This window comes from Mytilus californianus, unplaced genomic scaffold (assembly GCF_021869535.1).
Source record: "Mytilus californianus isolate M0D057914Y unplaced genomic scaffold, xbMytCali1.0.p SCAF_4, whole genome shotgun sequence".
Taxonomy (NCBI): Eukaryota; Metazoa; Mollusca; class Bivalvia; order Mytilida; family Mytilidae; genus Mytilus; species Mytilus californianus.
The window spans coordinates 56309564-56326533 of record NW_026262690.1 but is presented as its reverse complement, the minus strand read 5'-3'; the positions used below and the strand labels follow the sequence as shown (position 1 = coordinate 56326533).

Sequence of the window (16970 nt, the reverse complement as noted above, 5' to 3'; positions counted from 1 at the left end):
TAATTATACATATATTTATTACAAAGAATATAAGAAAATTAACAAATACAGATAAATCAGAACAAAAAATTATATTTAATAAATGTGTGGATGTTGTGTGTGAGGACTTGGAACACTCTTGAGTGTCTACCTTTATGTTGTTTCATAAACATACTGCTGTAGATATTCACACATGAACAGGTATTACAACTTGAAGTAGGAAATAAATAGGGATTGATCGCTCACAAACATGTTTTACCCTGCCACATATGTGCCTGTCAGGAGCATGCAATTTAGAGGTTGTCTTTGATTTATGTCTGTCACATTTGTTTTTCAGTAATTATTTTATTATAAAACAGGACGTTGGTTTTCATTTGTTTTCACATTTCAATTGTTCAATTATTTAACATTTTGGGACTTTTGTCATGTCCATGACCTTTTATAGCTCTTACTATACAGTATGAGTTTTGCTCATTGTTGAAGACCATAGGGTGACCTATAGTTGATTAAATCCACATCATTTGGATACTGGTGGATAGTTGTCTAATTGGCAATCATATCACATCTTTTTATTTTTATAAATAGTTGTTCTAATGTATACTGAATTTGTAGACCAGAGACATGGATGCTGATTAAGTACTGATGTAAATTGTAAATTTAGCCTGTGGAATTGTTTTGATATCCATATGAATTATTGCAATCTTTAGCTTGAGGGATGTGTTTGATGATTATTTATAATTATTAGTATTTAATGGAAATAATAGCAGTCCATGATGATTAAATATTGATTTAAATATCGGATATGTCAAATAGAATGTAGCAACAGATTTGCCAAGGACAGCTGACATTAAGATTTCTTCTTGAATCAGGTCCAAACAGATTTAAACTTATAATCCTTGTTTCTCAACTTTGCCATAGATGTGCTATGTATCATATTGAAATTAGTTTTACAATCTATATCAATGACAATCACAAATGTAACAGTAAGCTTTTCCTACCTTTAAACATCTTGGTCCAGTTGAAGGATACTGTGAGTTCACAAAGGGTCAGTACTGGCTACTGCATTGCTGCCTGGTATCCTGACCCAATCTAATACTTTGTAGATAGGATTGTCAAGCAGGGAGCCATGATTCCAGGCTAAATACTGGCCAGAAATTTAGAAGAATTTTGAGTAAAGAAAGGGCTTTAAGATAATCATCAAACATTTGTTGAACAAAAAGATCTAAAGTATGGAATTTAGTTAGGCCTATGTTTAAATATGTGTCGTAGACCAGCCTTAATTGTTTAAGAAGCAGCAGTCTGTGCAGTATGGCCATTTTTTAAAAGCCCCTCCAACAGAAACACCTGGGTTAATATCTCTTAATGCTGTTCAAATTGAGGAACTTTAGTACGTAAACAAAAAGTAAAATAACAAAAATACTGAACTCCAAGGAAAATAATTAAGATGATAAACAACATCAGTACCTAGAATCTATACTTCAAGACCATCATGTATTATTTGTGAAGTTGATACAGAATATTTATCAACAAGGTCTTGGTATCTTCCAATCAACTTTTTGAGAAAAAGGACGAGACGTTCTTCAACATAACCCTGGTTCATCAACTTTCTACTCAGATACTGGTGATGTTTTAGAAAGTATAAGTAGCAGCTGCATGCTCTTCAAACCTCAATGAGTTGGGAAATGTATATCCCATATGCAGGGGAAGTTGCTGCTAAGGTGGGGGAAATTTATAATTTCAAAATAAAAATTGTCTCTTTGTCATAGATTCTGGTACTGAGATGACCGCTTATGTTAAATTTAAGGATAAGTCTAAAAATGAGGCGGAGGAAGCAGTCAGTGTTTGTTGTTTCTCTAATTTCTAGTTCTGGAGGATTTATTAATAGAACCCAATCAGAAAAGTTTGGATTGTTAATGGAAAGAACATCGTCAATATATCTGAATGTGAAATTAAAAAAATCTCTGTGCAGTGATATTGGACATTCAATTTTTAACAAGTGACTAAACTTAACCATTTGTGCAGATTTAAAGAGCAGATGACCTTAGAATAAAGGTGTAAAAACTGTGGAGTTATTAATGTATGCACAAAGAACTAAATTTTCAGAAAACTTAATGTGCCATAAAAAGGAATTTTTACTTTGAGAAGCCCTATCACAAAGGGCTTTTCGGGATATGCTTAATTATTGAAAAGATAATCACACTTTGTACGTCGAAAATTTAACCAAATATGTGAAATTTCTCAGCTTCTAAACAAGCCATGATATTTATCCAAGTTCATGATATGGGCAGAGAAATTGAGGAAGAAGCTACCATTACCGCCTACCTGAAATGAATTGCAAATATTGACAGACTTGTGTTAGCATTATGTTTTCTTGTCTGTGCATTCATCTGTCCACGTTAAATTTAGTGGTTAAAGTAGTTTTAGTTTACAATGAAGTTTTGGTTACATAGAAATGTGATACATTTGTAGTGTGAATTAAGTACATTCTCTAGTTGAAGTTTTTGGTGAAGGTAGTTTACCATGAAGTCACATCAACTTGAAACTTAGTACACATGTTCACCGAGAGGTAAACTCTAAAAATTATATGCAAATTATGATTTTTAGCCTAATTTCATGATTCACTTGTAAATATGAACATATGATAGTGTGAGCAGGACACATTTTCTTGTTTAACATACTTTAGTTTTTTGTAGTTAAGAAATATTATATAAACAAAGAGCTTTATATAACAGTCCTATGATAGATGGCTTCTTAATAAAAATGACTTGGGCTTTTGGTCTAATGTTGAATGACTCACTATGACTTTGATTTGAAAGAAAACAGCAATAAAAGCACTGTTCCTTTGTAGGGATTTGTGGCATTTAATTGATATACCTTCTTTTACATTAGACTTTTAAAATTTTACCCTATTGGATGTGTGGATATGTGTTTGTGAATATTAATGCCCTCTCCAAAATAGCAGTGGTATTATTAGTTACATAGTGTGCTAGTGACCTAATACGATATATATGGGGTCACTAGCACACTGTGAAAGGAATTTATCTTACCGACTATCTTAACATGTGGTATTTAGACTAGTGGCCTATCAGAGTGATTAAGTCTTCAATACTCAGTATTAAGAACCTACTTCCATTGGTCTATACGAAAACAAATGCCAACAATAACAACTTGTTAGCTTTAAATATGTTTTATGAAATTATTTCAATCGTTCATCATCAATTTCTTGGTCTGTTGAAACCTTTTAGATTTTTCCTCAACACCGTGTTGTTTTATAAAGGAATGTAACACCACTACTAACCGTGTATTGAAATAAGCCCAGCCTACTAACCCCATATGAAATATACACGGTCTCCACACAGTTGCTTTTAACCAATCATATTCCTAGGAATGTATAGGAGGTAAAATATATAGTGTTACACATATCCATCATTCTGTTCTTTCTTCCACCTGTTATTTCAAAATCAAACATTTGTCTTTCCTGTTGATCTTGAACTGATTTTAGGCATGTTAGGGAATAATGATGACTTACAGGTCGTGTTTGCATTTCCATCCAGTTGACCAACATATTTCAGAATTATGAACCTTGGGCATAGAATTTCAAGAAAGTTGTACGTTATTTGGAAGCAAACTATTTGGTACATTAGTGTATAATGATGCCTTACAGCTCAAGTTTGAGTTTCATTCTGGTTGACTGGAATTAGCTGAATTAAAGTTGAATTTGATTTGTGGTGATCAACATTTGCCATTTTAGTTGACCAAACTATCCCCATTCACTAAATACATATGGGATTTCTCAGTTTTAAGATACCGTAGAAACCCTTGATCACAGGTGTATGTATGGGGTACGTAGGCTTAACCTTTCATGTGAATTTCAAGAAATGTACATTTAATAATAAGGCTGCAGGCAAGGGGATTCATTTGTCTGTTGTATTCATAGAAAGTGCAGTTTGACTTCAAAATATCTCTATTTGTCACAGCCGTTCATATCAAAGAAATTTCACTTAAATTAATCATTTAGATTAAAACTTAAGAGGCATATAGGAGACTAAAACAATTTTGTTTAAATTATATGCTTTTCAGATGTGTGAGGTATTTTAATTATAATTGTACAGATAAAAAGAAGATGTTCTTTTTTTACAGTTAAAGAAATCCCAGTTAATGATGATGGTAACTTTCTCTTTAATGTTATGTAAAGGTACTTGACTATATCCATTAAAATACCAGAGGGGTTACTTTATGAAATGCAATAAAAGGATTATATATGTTTCCATTGCATGTTCTTTTTCCCAGGGATGTAAAAACATATTAATAATGTATATTGCATCATCTGCTTACCCTCCAGAAGGGATTTAAGGGTTACATTAGTGTTAATCTCATCATGAGTAAGATTGTTTGGATTATTTCCATTTACAGATCAGTGGGAGAGTATGTATATTACATCTAATATGGGAAGATTGTTTATTGAATTTATAGAAATCGGATAATATGTAGCCCATTTATTTTCCTGCAGATCTGACACTGTAATTACTATCATATTCCCAAAATTCATTTTCCTTGTCAGATTCAGTAAGCTTGAATCTTATCTTAGCTGAGCTTGCTATTCTATGTACATTACATTTATAAGTTTTGAAAGGAATTTTTGGAAGAAAAGATGGAGAAAGGAAAAATTATATTAGACACTTAAGTAATAATATTAGTTTCAAAGGAAAATTAATTTACAGATCAGTTGACAATTGCATTTAGCTCTACTTTGATTTTGAAAGAATGTAATGCTCTCTGTTTTGAAAGAATGTAACTTTTTGGCATAATCACATTGTAAGCAATGACATACTGCATTAAGTTCACAGATGAAGTAAACCCTCTGTTTCACTTTTGTAAATATAAGAGATTTATTGCATGTTGAGGAAGACTTGCTGTTGTCAGTGACTACACAAAGGTTTTGTAAAGTGGTAAATTATTCCCATTTGATTCCAACTGTGTTTCAGTTACAGTTATACCAGAATCAATGCAATACACAGAATAACTACTCTTTGAATTTAAATAAGGAAAGAAAAACAATTTATGACTGGAAACTCTGAAAATTCATTTGCTTTTTATATTATGTTGGAATTCTGCAAGTAATTATTATAAAATTGTTTTTTATATTATGGTATGCCTTGTAAACTAGCCTTATCGAACAGATATTTAGCTTTTACCATTTTATCAACCACAGATGTCCATCTTTTCTTAACATGTGTTTTCTTAAAAAGCTGAAGCAATAAGATCAATCTTGGCAAGCATACTCCATAAAACTGTTATATATCAAGTTTATCACTTTGTCTTTTATCTGATGACAAACTTGGTGCAAATGTAAGATTTTTATGATTTGTTGAAATTTCATTGAGGTTTCTTTTGAGAACACCCAAATCAACTGAAATCTTAATGTAAATATCACATTAAAAGTTTTTAATAAAGTATGCACTGAATAGTACTACAAGTTCCCAATTAGCAAACATTTATGACTAACAAGGAGGAATTTAGATTTTCATTGGAAGTCTTTAGAATGGCTAACCAAGAATATAGCAAATATGACCGATATGTTCTTTCTAAGATACTGACTGAGCTTGTTACTTCAATGCTCACTGGGGTAAAGCTGATGACCGTATCTCGATTCACGGTCATCCCAATATGGTGGACGCAGAATTAGGTCAGAATCCGTATTGTCTGTTAAAGTGTTTCTACGATATATTCTATATAAAGCATACATTGGTATGAAATAAATTTATAAAAGATTCACACGGAAATCACAAATGACTGCCGAGAAATGTATATGAAACAGGAAATTCGATTAGAAAAAATCGCTAAGATGACCGTAATTCATCATCATTATTTTTTCAAGACAACCGTAACATATATCAAGGATGACCGTGATTTTATAATCCGAGCAACAGATAATGTTGAGTTTGTCTCAATAGGGGCTTGGTTATCGGATGTAAATATGTTTAATCAATGTCTTTTTAACTTTTTGCCGTATTTTCAGTACAGGACATAGATAGTAAATTGCATATTGCTAGTAAAAAATGAAATAGTGATAACAACATTTAAATTTTAACACAAATTGATGGAGATACGATATTAAGTTAAAAAAAAATTATTAAAAATATTTATAGCCACTTACCAAGCCCATGTGTATGTTTCTAAGGGAAGCATATTAAGAGCTTACTTTGTCTTGATGTATGAATAACATTTTTTCTATACAATTTGTCAAGGTTCCTCCTTGAAATACGCTATTCGTACAAGACTAGTTCTAGGATCTAAGTGGTAGACTAAATTATAAATTGGTAATATTTTGCCAAAGCTCACCTTCATTAGTTTGATCGTAGTTTTTTTTTAAAAACATTTTCTGTCAGTATATAAGCATAAACATAGATATGAATAGATAGCAAATTGGATTTTTCTTGGTCTGTTTGATTTCATATTATAGGTTAAAACAATATGTTAATAATCGTTTTTTATACGCCCGTTTACGGGACGTATTATGGTATACCGTTGACCGTCTGTCCGTCCGTCCTTCGTCAACATGTCGGACATTAACTCAAAAAAGCTTTAACCAATATGCATGAAACGTTGGTGAATTGTTTATATCTATTGACATGAGCTCCCTTTTGTTTTGTATAAATTTCAGATATACCGTTTCCAAGTTTTGGGGTTTTATTCATTAAAAAAGGGGGGATTTTCCAGTTTTCCGACAATAACTCAAGAATGCTTTTAACAACTTGCAAGAAATTTTGGTGAATTGTTTATATCTGTTGACATGAGCTCCCTTTTGTATTTTTATAAATTTTAAATTTAACGTTTCCGAGTTACAGGGTTTTATTCATAAAAAAAGGGGAATTTTCCAGTTTTTGGACCATAATTAAAAAATACTTTAGGCAGTTCTCATGAAACTTTGGTGAATTGTTTATATCTGTTGATGTAAGCTCCCTTTAGAATTTTTTAAATTTTAGATTTTACATTTCTGAGTTATGGGGTTTTATTCATCAAAAAAGGGGTGATTTTCCAGTTTTTGGACAATAACTCAAAAATGCTTTCAGCAGTTCTCATGAAACTTTGGTGAATTATTTATAGCTATTGATGTAATCTCCCTATTGATTTTCATAAATTTCAAATATGACATTGAGAAGAAATTGAACTTTATTTGTTTATAGTCTGACAACAGCACAGTGTATTGCACAAAGCAAGAAATCTTTAATTTAATATAAATTCTATTCAAATAACCAATTTCAAGTTCTGTGACTACATTTATTCAGAAACCTATAATATGTCAAATATTTAATTACAATCCAAATTCAGACCTGTATCAAGCTTGAATATTGTGTCCATTTTTGCCCCAACTGTTCAGGGTTGGACCTCTGCGGGCGTATCCAGCTGCGCTCAGTGAAGCAGTTTATTGACATTCTTTTCCTTTCAATAACCGAACACGCCTTCTTCATGCGTAACCCATCTTTAGCTAAGGGGTTCAATAGAAGTTCACTTGAATACAGATTAAACGAAGTCATATTATTCACTTGCAAATGAATAATTCATAAACGATGTGTCTTTGCTTAGTTTGACAAAACTGAACCAAACTCAGGCTGCAAAAAGGATTTAACTTTGCTATATGCTCAGTAAAAAAAGATTTTAACTACCTTAAAATGTTGTTTTTTTTTTTGGTTCATTATTCATGAGTTTTTATTTGTTTTGTTTGTTTAGAAAAAATAGTCCATAATTGATGTTTCTGATGAACTGACTAAATTATATAATTGAATATTCATAAAAGTCATTTAGGACAATTTCAATTCAAATAAATAGGTTTTTTTTCCTTTATAAATTACGGTCATCTTTTACCAATTACGATCATCCCTGTTTTGAATCGCTGATACTGTTACGGTCATCTCGATTGTGATTTACAGTCATCTTAGCAATTTTTTCAAATCGAATTTCCTGTTTCATATACATTTCTCGGTAGTAATTGATTTCCATGTGAATCTTTTATAAATTTATATCAATCCAATGTATGCTTCATATATAATATATCATAGAAACACTGTAACAGACAATACCGATTCTGACCTAATTCTGCGAGCACCATCTTGGGATGACCGTGAATCGAATTACGGTCATCAGCTTTACCCCAGTGAATGCTGATCTTTCTTTCAATGTTCCTAACAGCTCTGTACTTATGTTAATGATTTGAATAATACTTCACTGTTTAAGTAGAGCCCTAAGGCCTATAGAAATCAGCTTGTTCCTATGTGCAATCATGCATCCTTTGACTACTATCCCTTCTTTAATCTAGGTTAATCAAAATAATATAAAGTTTGATGATGATGAGAATTTTTAGAAATTTCAGTATTCTTTGACCAAATTTTCATGCTCCAGTAGTCTGGTTAAGCTTCCAGAATGAGTCCTATTTCATAGTGACTTTTCATGACAGATCAACATATCTTTGAATTAGATTAGAGAAGACAATGAACAGAGATTCTTATTTCTGGAACCACTATAAAGCAAACTTATAATTGATTATTGTCACATTGACCTATTAGTATTTGATAAATGAACTAATTGGATGTATATGAATTTATTTTGGAACATCATTTATCTTGTTAATTATTGAATATCGTGAAAGATCTTTAATGATTTTGATATATATAATAATCACATTATTAAGACAAAAAGTTGGTAGAGAGCAACATGGTTTAGCTCCATAACCTAAATCTGTGTAGATTGCAGCATCAGCTAAGGTCCCTAAGGAATGGTTTTCTCTAATATCTTCTAAGTTTAAGTGAGGTTGAAATAGGAAAACTGGCAAAATGATTGTATATGTATGTGGTACATGTACCATCAAAGGGTGTTCAATTGACAATTAGGGTCGGTTGAGAACAAAACTCTAGAACAAAAGAGTTGATTTAAGCTTCCCAATTGTGACTTTTCCCCACTCGATTTTTGGTTGGGTTCTTGTTGCATAGTCTTTAGTTTTCTATGTTGTGTTTTGTGTACTGTTGGTCTTTTTATATAAAAATAAGGAGATGTGGTATGATTGCCGACGAGACAACTATCCACCAAAGTTCAAAGGAAGTGGATGTAATCAATTATAGGCAACCGTACAGCCTTCAACAATGAGAAAAACCCATACCATATGGTTGGCTATTAAAGGCCCCGACATGAAAAATATAAAACAATTCAATTGAGAAAACTAACGTTCTAATTTATAACAAAACAATTTACAAAAAACAAATATGACAGCCATGAACCAACAACAACCACTGAACTACAGACTCCTGACTTGGGACAGGCACATAAAGAATGTGGCAGGGTTAATCATGTTTGTGAGTGCTCCCCCTAACCTGGGACAGTGGTGTAACAGTACTACATAAGAACAAACTATAAAAATCAGTTTAGAAAGGCTTAACTCATCAGATGGATACAGACAAAAATACATCTAACAAAAACACAGAGTGGACATGGACGGGTACTTATACATCCCAAAAACAAAAAGACATTAAGTACAGATCTGAGAGTACTCGCAGTTACTGACAGCTAGTTCAAAGCCAATAACAACTACCGGTAATAAAAAAAAACATGTATCTAAGACTAAAATATCAATCAGTACACATCCAACATCCAATGGATTTAGTGTAAAGACATCATTAACAGTCAGAGAAAAACATGACCTTGTGCAATGGCAATTTTTCGTTTTTTTGCCATGGCATTGTCAGTTTGTTTTAGACTTTTAAGTGTGAAAATCCCTTTGGTATCTTTCTCCTCCCTTTAAAAAAAATTGAGAAAGAAAGCCTTCTGTGAGAAAAAAAGAAAGATGGGCTATGATTGACAATGAGACAAAACTCCAGCAGAGCCAAATGGCGTAGAAGAGAACAGCCTTCAACAATGAGCATACTGCATTGTCAGCTATAACAGGCACCGAAATGACAAATGTAAAACAGTTTAAAAGAGAAAACTAATGGCCTGATTTATGTAAAAACGATAAACGAAAAAAACAAGTATGGTACACATTTAATCTAATTCATTTTGTTTGAAATGTAAGAATATTCTAATTTATAATGTCTCAAGCAGGGTGATGGGTAAAACAAGCATGTGCAATACAAACTAATCAATTTGAAGAGTGGCTGTAACACACAATATAGATGTAATGGATTCTATATATGATTTATTGTGAAATATGGGGAAAAAACATGTTGCTTTAAACAAATATGTCCTAATATGGTTTATGTTCTAAGAATTATATTGTTTGATGTCTTGCAAAATTAAAGCATTAAAACTTCAGAAAATGGAACAGTGGACATAATTATCTGAAACCATGAGGAACAAATTACAACTTATATTAACCAAAATCTATTGTCACATTTCACAAATGAAATGTCAAATATCTACCATACATCTCCCATCAAATGCTGCGGGTCATCAGAAATGAATCTTTACTATTCCATCTCCTGTTTCATCAATATTTTCAACCGAGTTATAACAAAACCAATCATGTGTTTGTCATTGCATATTAGGATTCATCTCTCAGAGGAAATAATCAATTTTGTTTGGACAAAACATTCTACACTTGGTTAATCAAACACACATATATGTACAAATTTCACTTTGTTTGTACAAATGAAAATCATATTTCCCATTGAGTGAAGTAAAAAGAATCTTTATGGCTGTTCCTGTTCCCATTTGATACAGGATTAAAAGACAAAAATGAAAAGTAATAATTAATCAAATATGCTTCATTTCCATTTTGATCATGAACCATTTATCAGATTAGAAATATAAAACATTAATGTGATGTCTGAAGGTTATCAGAGTTTACTAGATTCCTGTTGTCTTTGAGAATACTACTGTTTTGACAGGTTTTGAATCAGTTACTATTGAAACTGCTGGGCCAAACAGTAGAGTGGTCTTTTCAAAACTATATGATTTAAAAGACAATCTATTTGTCTGTTATCCAAGATAACCTCAGACTCTCTAAAATGCTTTATGTTTTACATACTTTCTCTGAAAAAGCTTGGCCAAATAATACCAAACTTTGTCAAACTTTTTTGGTCACTTACTAAAACCTGAAATGCCAATCCCATCATTCCTTCAAATAGGTCCAAACTCATCTGATTTCATGAGATATTTCTACTTTTATACTAAGTGAACTGTAAATAGTTGAGAAATTTAGAATAACCTCTACCTCTAGAAAAAACCAATGAACCAAGACTTAATAAGGAATTAAATGACCTTGTCTCCCTCCCATTGGGCTACTGTAGCCATGATAGTAATATTGAAAAGTTATGGAAAGATTGGTTTTTACTTATTGGTATATTTTTCTTCCATCTATGGGAGAAGTCAGAAGTCAATACCTTTCTTTCCAATATGTATCTGTGTACTTGCTGTCTCAATAGGCAACAAGTTATCAGATTGTTGTCATCGATTGTGGTTGTGTAGTTGTAAATTACAGATTATTACGAATCAGGACATTCTCTGTGATGTAATTACTATTGAATTGTTGTGAAGAGATGTGTTGCATTGTATTGCTTTTTCATTTGAATGCATGTCTCAGTGATCTGGATGTCAATATATTGCTTTTGATGTCTTGAATAAGAATGAGGATATTTTAAAAGCATATAGTTCTTGTTTTGTTAAAAATAAGTGTACTTTACAGCTGTATTATTTAGCATATGCATTTGCATTTACGTCAGCATCAGTTAATTAAGATTGAGGTTATTAAACCATGCCCTGAATCCATCAGTGGTGGTCCATTGACTGTATAAATAATTTGCAAAGTTTTCATAATTAGTATAGAAATATGAAAATGTGGTATGATTTCAAATAAAACAACTGACCAACAGAGACCAAATGACGTAGAAGTTACCTACCATAGGTCACTGTACAGCCTTCAACAATGATCAAAATCTATACAGTCTAAAAAAAAAGACATCTGGAGATTAACATACAATTTTTAAAAAACAATAGAAAAATGTATACTTTTCTTTAGGCTCTAAATCATTCTAAGTCTAGAAAAGTTGTAAACTACTGGCAAACAGACTTTCAAGGGGTTGCCATTATCATAATTTTTCCTAATTGACAACCTCCCTTTTTTTGATGATCAATGCATTTGAATAGGGACATATAGTTGGAACCCCTCCTTTATCCTGGGTTGGGACACGCCTCCCCCCCCCCCCCCCCCCCCCTTTTAAAAATGGCTGGATTGTTTAAGCCCCACTAAACCATTGCTCTGGCGTTTAAAATTATAAGCCTGGTACCTTTGATAACTATTTACACCACTGGGTCGATGCCACTGCTGGTGGATGTTTCGTCCCCAAGGGTATCACCAGCCCAGTAGTCAGCACTTCGGTGTTGACATGAATACACAATTATATGGTCATTTTTATAAATTTACTGTTTGCAAAAGTATGAATTATTCGAAATACTAAGGATTTTCTTATCCCAGGCATAGATTACCTTAGCCGTATTTGGCACAACTTTTTGGAATTTTTGATCCTCAATGATCTTCAAATTTGTACTTGTTTTGGCTTTCAAACTTTTTTGATCTGAGCGTCACTGATGAGTCTTATGTAGACGAAACGCGCGTCTGGCGTATAAAATTATAAGCCTGGTACCTTTGATAACTATTGACTTTGACATTTTGGTAAATTTGACATGTTAATGTTTATAAAATGAAATGTTAGGTTATTGATATTAAAAGAGTTTTAGGAATACTTGACAAGTGACACAACATTAAAAAAAAAATAATAATGAGATGTGGTATGATTGCCAATGAGATCATTGGCTGTAAGCAACTATAGGTCACTGTACAGCCTTCAACAAGTAGCAACCCTATTTATATGCATACATTTTACAACATACAGTATGATTAGATATCATGTTTTTTTTTATCAATTTTGTTGCATGCAATGAACTCACATATTTGTGTTGAAAGTTTAGTGCCATTGAATTATTCATTTTAAATATAATGGTAAAAGAAAAAAATATTTATTGAGCATAAATCCTATGTGGCATGTATTTTCATGGTATTTATGAATAATTAATGTAAAACATCAATCATAATAGGAAAAAAATACTTAAAGATACCCTTTTTAAGACTCCCATTAGAGAACACAATTAATGGATTGCATTTTATGACATTTACTAAGTAACCATAACAAAGTTATAGAAATTTGGACTTATTTTAGCAGATCATTAGCTTACGTACAGAAGCTGTTATTTTGAACCTTTGTTTTAAGATTTTATAGCAGTTGATTTGCAATGGTGAATTTCTTTGTTTACTTTGTACAAGAGCACTTGGAATTTATCATGGCAAGTGAACATAATGTAATATGAACATTAATGTAGTCAAATATTTACTGTCATCAGAATCTGTTAAATTAATGTTACAATGTTGATTCTTGGTTGACTTGGTGTAAAATGTGTCATATAATTTCACAAAAAAAGTGTTTTAACAAATTTTTGATAGCAACAAAAGTTTAAATAAAAATGGACTTTTTCCAAAATATCAAAATACAAGATACTTATATACCAGTAATATGAATGTTGCTTAAATTTGTATGTTTCTAAATATTGTCATGTTTGTCTTGGTAATAACTCAATATTTGGATTTTACACCAATAAAATGATTTGATTTGATTTAATTATGACAAATTTATCCACAATATTGATTTTGAATTTGTCTTTTTTGCCAACTTTCTGTATTTTTATGCGGGGGCATTAAGTTTAACCCTTTCTGTCTGTCTGTACGTACATACATCCGTACGTCCCAAAGTTGGTTTCCGTTCTCTCACTTTAGTTTGCCTCAACCAAAAGTTATGAAACTTATCAACAATGCTTATTACCACAAAACACAGATCAAGTTTGAATTTTGGTGGCGTCACTTTAACCGTTCTAGAGTTATGCCCCTTTACAAATGGAAACATTGCTTGATTTTTCGTTTCCGTTCTCTAATTTAAATTAACCTCAACCTAATGTTATGGAATTTATACACAATGCTTATTACCAGAAAATACAGATTAATTTTGAATTTTGGTGGTGCCACTTTTACTTTTCTAGAGTTATGCCTCTTTACAAATGGTGTCCGTTCTCTAACTTAAGTTTGCCTCAACCAAATTTTATGTATACACAATACTTATTACCACAAAACTTAGTTCAAGTAAAAATTTTGGTAGCGTCACTTTTACCGTTCTTCAGATTTGTCCCTTTATAACTTTATATGATATGCAAGCGGGGGCATCATGTGTCCATTGGACACATTCCCCATTTTTTTTAATTAAAATTTTCATCCTCAAAGGCTAACTAATGATAAAATAATATTATTTCATGATAATGAGAGTGTGTTACCTGAGAGCATGATTCTTCTTACAAAATCACTTTGTCTCCTCCGGAACACTAACATGAGACCTCTGTGTTACAAGGCAGCGCTTTAACCGACTCAGCTTAAGAAGTTCTTCACTAGTTCAACTGCTTACGGCTGGCTATGTATTTACTACATATACTGAGGGAAGCAATGTAACTGGAGAGCATGATTCTTCTTACAAAATCACTTTGTCTCCTCCAGGACTTGAACCCAGGAACTTTGTGATACAAGGCAGCGCTTTAACCGACTGAGCTTTAGAAGTACTTCACTAGCTCAAATGTCTCATTGTCAATCATACCACTTTTTGTTTCATATATACATGCTGTAACATAAAGGTTATACTAGATATTGGTAATCTGGACAAACTTACAGTGATTATCATTAAAAAGATGTCAAAGAACATGAAAATACCATTTAAGATACATGGAAAGGTGTGAGTGGACAGATGAAACATGCAAATATGACTTATCAAGCAGAAACTGATGTGATCTGTAATGTGCTCCAAATTGTTGTTAATACTTATAACATGTTGTTTCTAAAGTTTATAATGTCTGCTAGTTTATCTAGTGTGAAATTAACTGATAATTATGAAAATTAGCAGCAAACATTGAACATTTTTTCAAATTGTATAATTGTTTTATTTTTATAGATCTCTAAAAATGTACCAATTATTGCATTATATATTTATGTGTGTCAAAATTATATATAACCTTATGGTAATATTATATATGATATTTAACCTAATATGCTTAGAATTAGCAGCTGCAACAGCTGTTTACTGTATACATAATAAGTACAATCATAATACAAGATTGAAGAAGGGGTAATTGGTGTACTGTCAGAAAATGTAACCCATGGACTATACAATGGAATGTATATTTCTAACCGACTTATCTGTTATTGCTATCCTTCATCCTGTAAGTCGTGGAAAGGCTAGTAAAAGTATTGAAGCAGAGGACTTTACAGTACCGGTAGTAGTGAATATTGTTCCTTCAGTGGATGCTGATTTTAGATATTTGTTCACTCATGTCCCAAATGTCCATTTCAGTTAATATCATCACTTGCATTCCTTTATAACAATATCACCTCTTTCTGTTGTCTTTATTTTTTGAAAGATAATCTACCTTGGAGTTAGGAAATGTCAATTGTTTTAACATGCTTTTGGTTTGTATTTTGCTCTTCAACAAATTCACAGATGTGACTAAGGCCTACTGTTTCTGGCATCAGCTTTGTCAGCAAGAATTTGTTAAATTTTGTGATAAGTTCATATTAAGGGGAACTTCTTATGATAAATCAATAATATTTGATATGCAGTTGTATTAGCATTAACCAAAAGCTTTTCCATGGATATATTTTGGCCCTTCACCTTTTGTCATGGTCTATCTGTGATTAGGAAAATAAAAGAATTTGAATTTGAATTTATTATTTTGAAACTTTTTACAAATAGAATTGAGGATGGAAACAGGGAATTTGTCAAAGAGACAACAACCCTACCAAATAGCAGTAAAAATTCCATGGATATGATTTGCTCCTGCCCAGTTATGTTAAATTGACATACAAAATTTTGCTTAGTTTACATGTTTAAAAAGTATTGCCATTTTAATTTCAACATTTGTTATATACTATCAAAATAACATGAAGGCGAGCCTTATCTATGTCTGAGCCTTATCTATGTCCACTCTGTTATTATAGAAACTATAATTATATCAATTACAATGTCTATTTTCAGACCCCATGTTTTTGGCCATCAAGATGTGGAGAACCAGAGAATACAGATTATGGTAATAAATCTTATTTTAATCAGGATCTGATTATTTTCATATGCATGTATTTTATGACAATTATTTAAGTTCATGAAATATGACTATCATAACTACATCCTCAAAGGTGCTACACATAAAAAAAATGGATTACATTGCTTTGATAAAAGATATCCATAATAAATGGTATGTGTTTATAGTTCATGATAGACTTGTAGTCTTTGATAATTAATGCTGTTATTCCTCATAAACATCAGAACAGTGTTAAAACCTTACGTTTACCCTCAGGGATAATCTTTTCGTTATGAAAGTTGGAATTTCTATGATGTATCAACTAATCCATCTGGGTAGCATTCCTGTTATGTTTATGATTAGGACATACAAAGGTTATAATACTTTTCTGGCTTTAATTTCTTGAAATTACTTTTAATTAAACAAAGAGATTTGATTTTGATATTTACTTTGATTTAAATGTGTGAACAGGCATTAGTCAACATCTTTTAGTTGTGTTGCAACATTGTCAAACTTAGTATGATACAAACAGTGAATATAAAAGATAATGTAAGGCATCCATCTATCTATTAAGGTGTCGAGGCATTTACATTTCGGGCTATAGGTATTATTTTTAGCTGTCAAAGTCATTGTCCCTTGTAGAGCAGTAGATCTATACTTAATTTGTCCCTTGTAGGGAGGTAGATCTGTACTTATTTCATCCCTTGTAGGGAGGTAGATCTATACTTAATTTGTCCCTTGTAGGGAGGTAGATCTGTACTTATTTTGAAATTTGTAGCGAGGCAGATCTGTTCTTATTTTGAAGTTACTAGATCAAAGTTTACGAAAACTATGAATAT

The 16970-nt window shown here is 31.8% G+C and overlaps 1 protein-coding gene across 3 annotated transcripts in view; it reads left to right on the top strand.

Moving 5' to 3' along the window:
* The window catches only part of LOC127698478 (regulator of G-protein signaling 7-like), a 115255-nt gene that overhangs the window by 26858 nt on the left and 71427 nt on the right, over positions 1–16970 (top strand). For all 3 annotated transcript variants that reach the window (XM_052201962.1, XM_052201961.1, XM_052201963.1), the window contains exon 5: positions 16089–16140. In XM_052201962.1, the coding sequence (XP_052057922.1) occupies positions 16089–16140 (52 nt within the window). The remainder of the gene's footprint in view (positions 1–16088; positions 16141–16970) is intronic.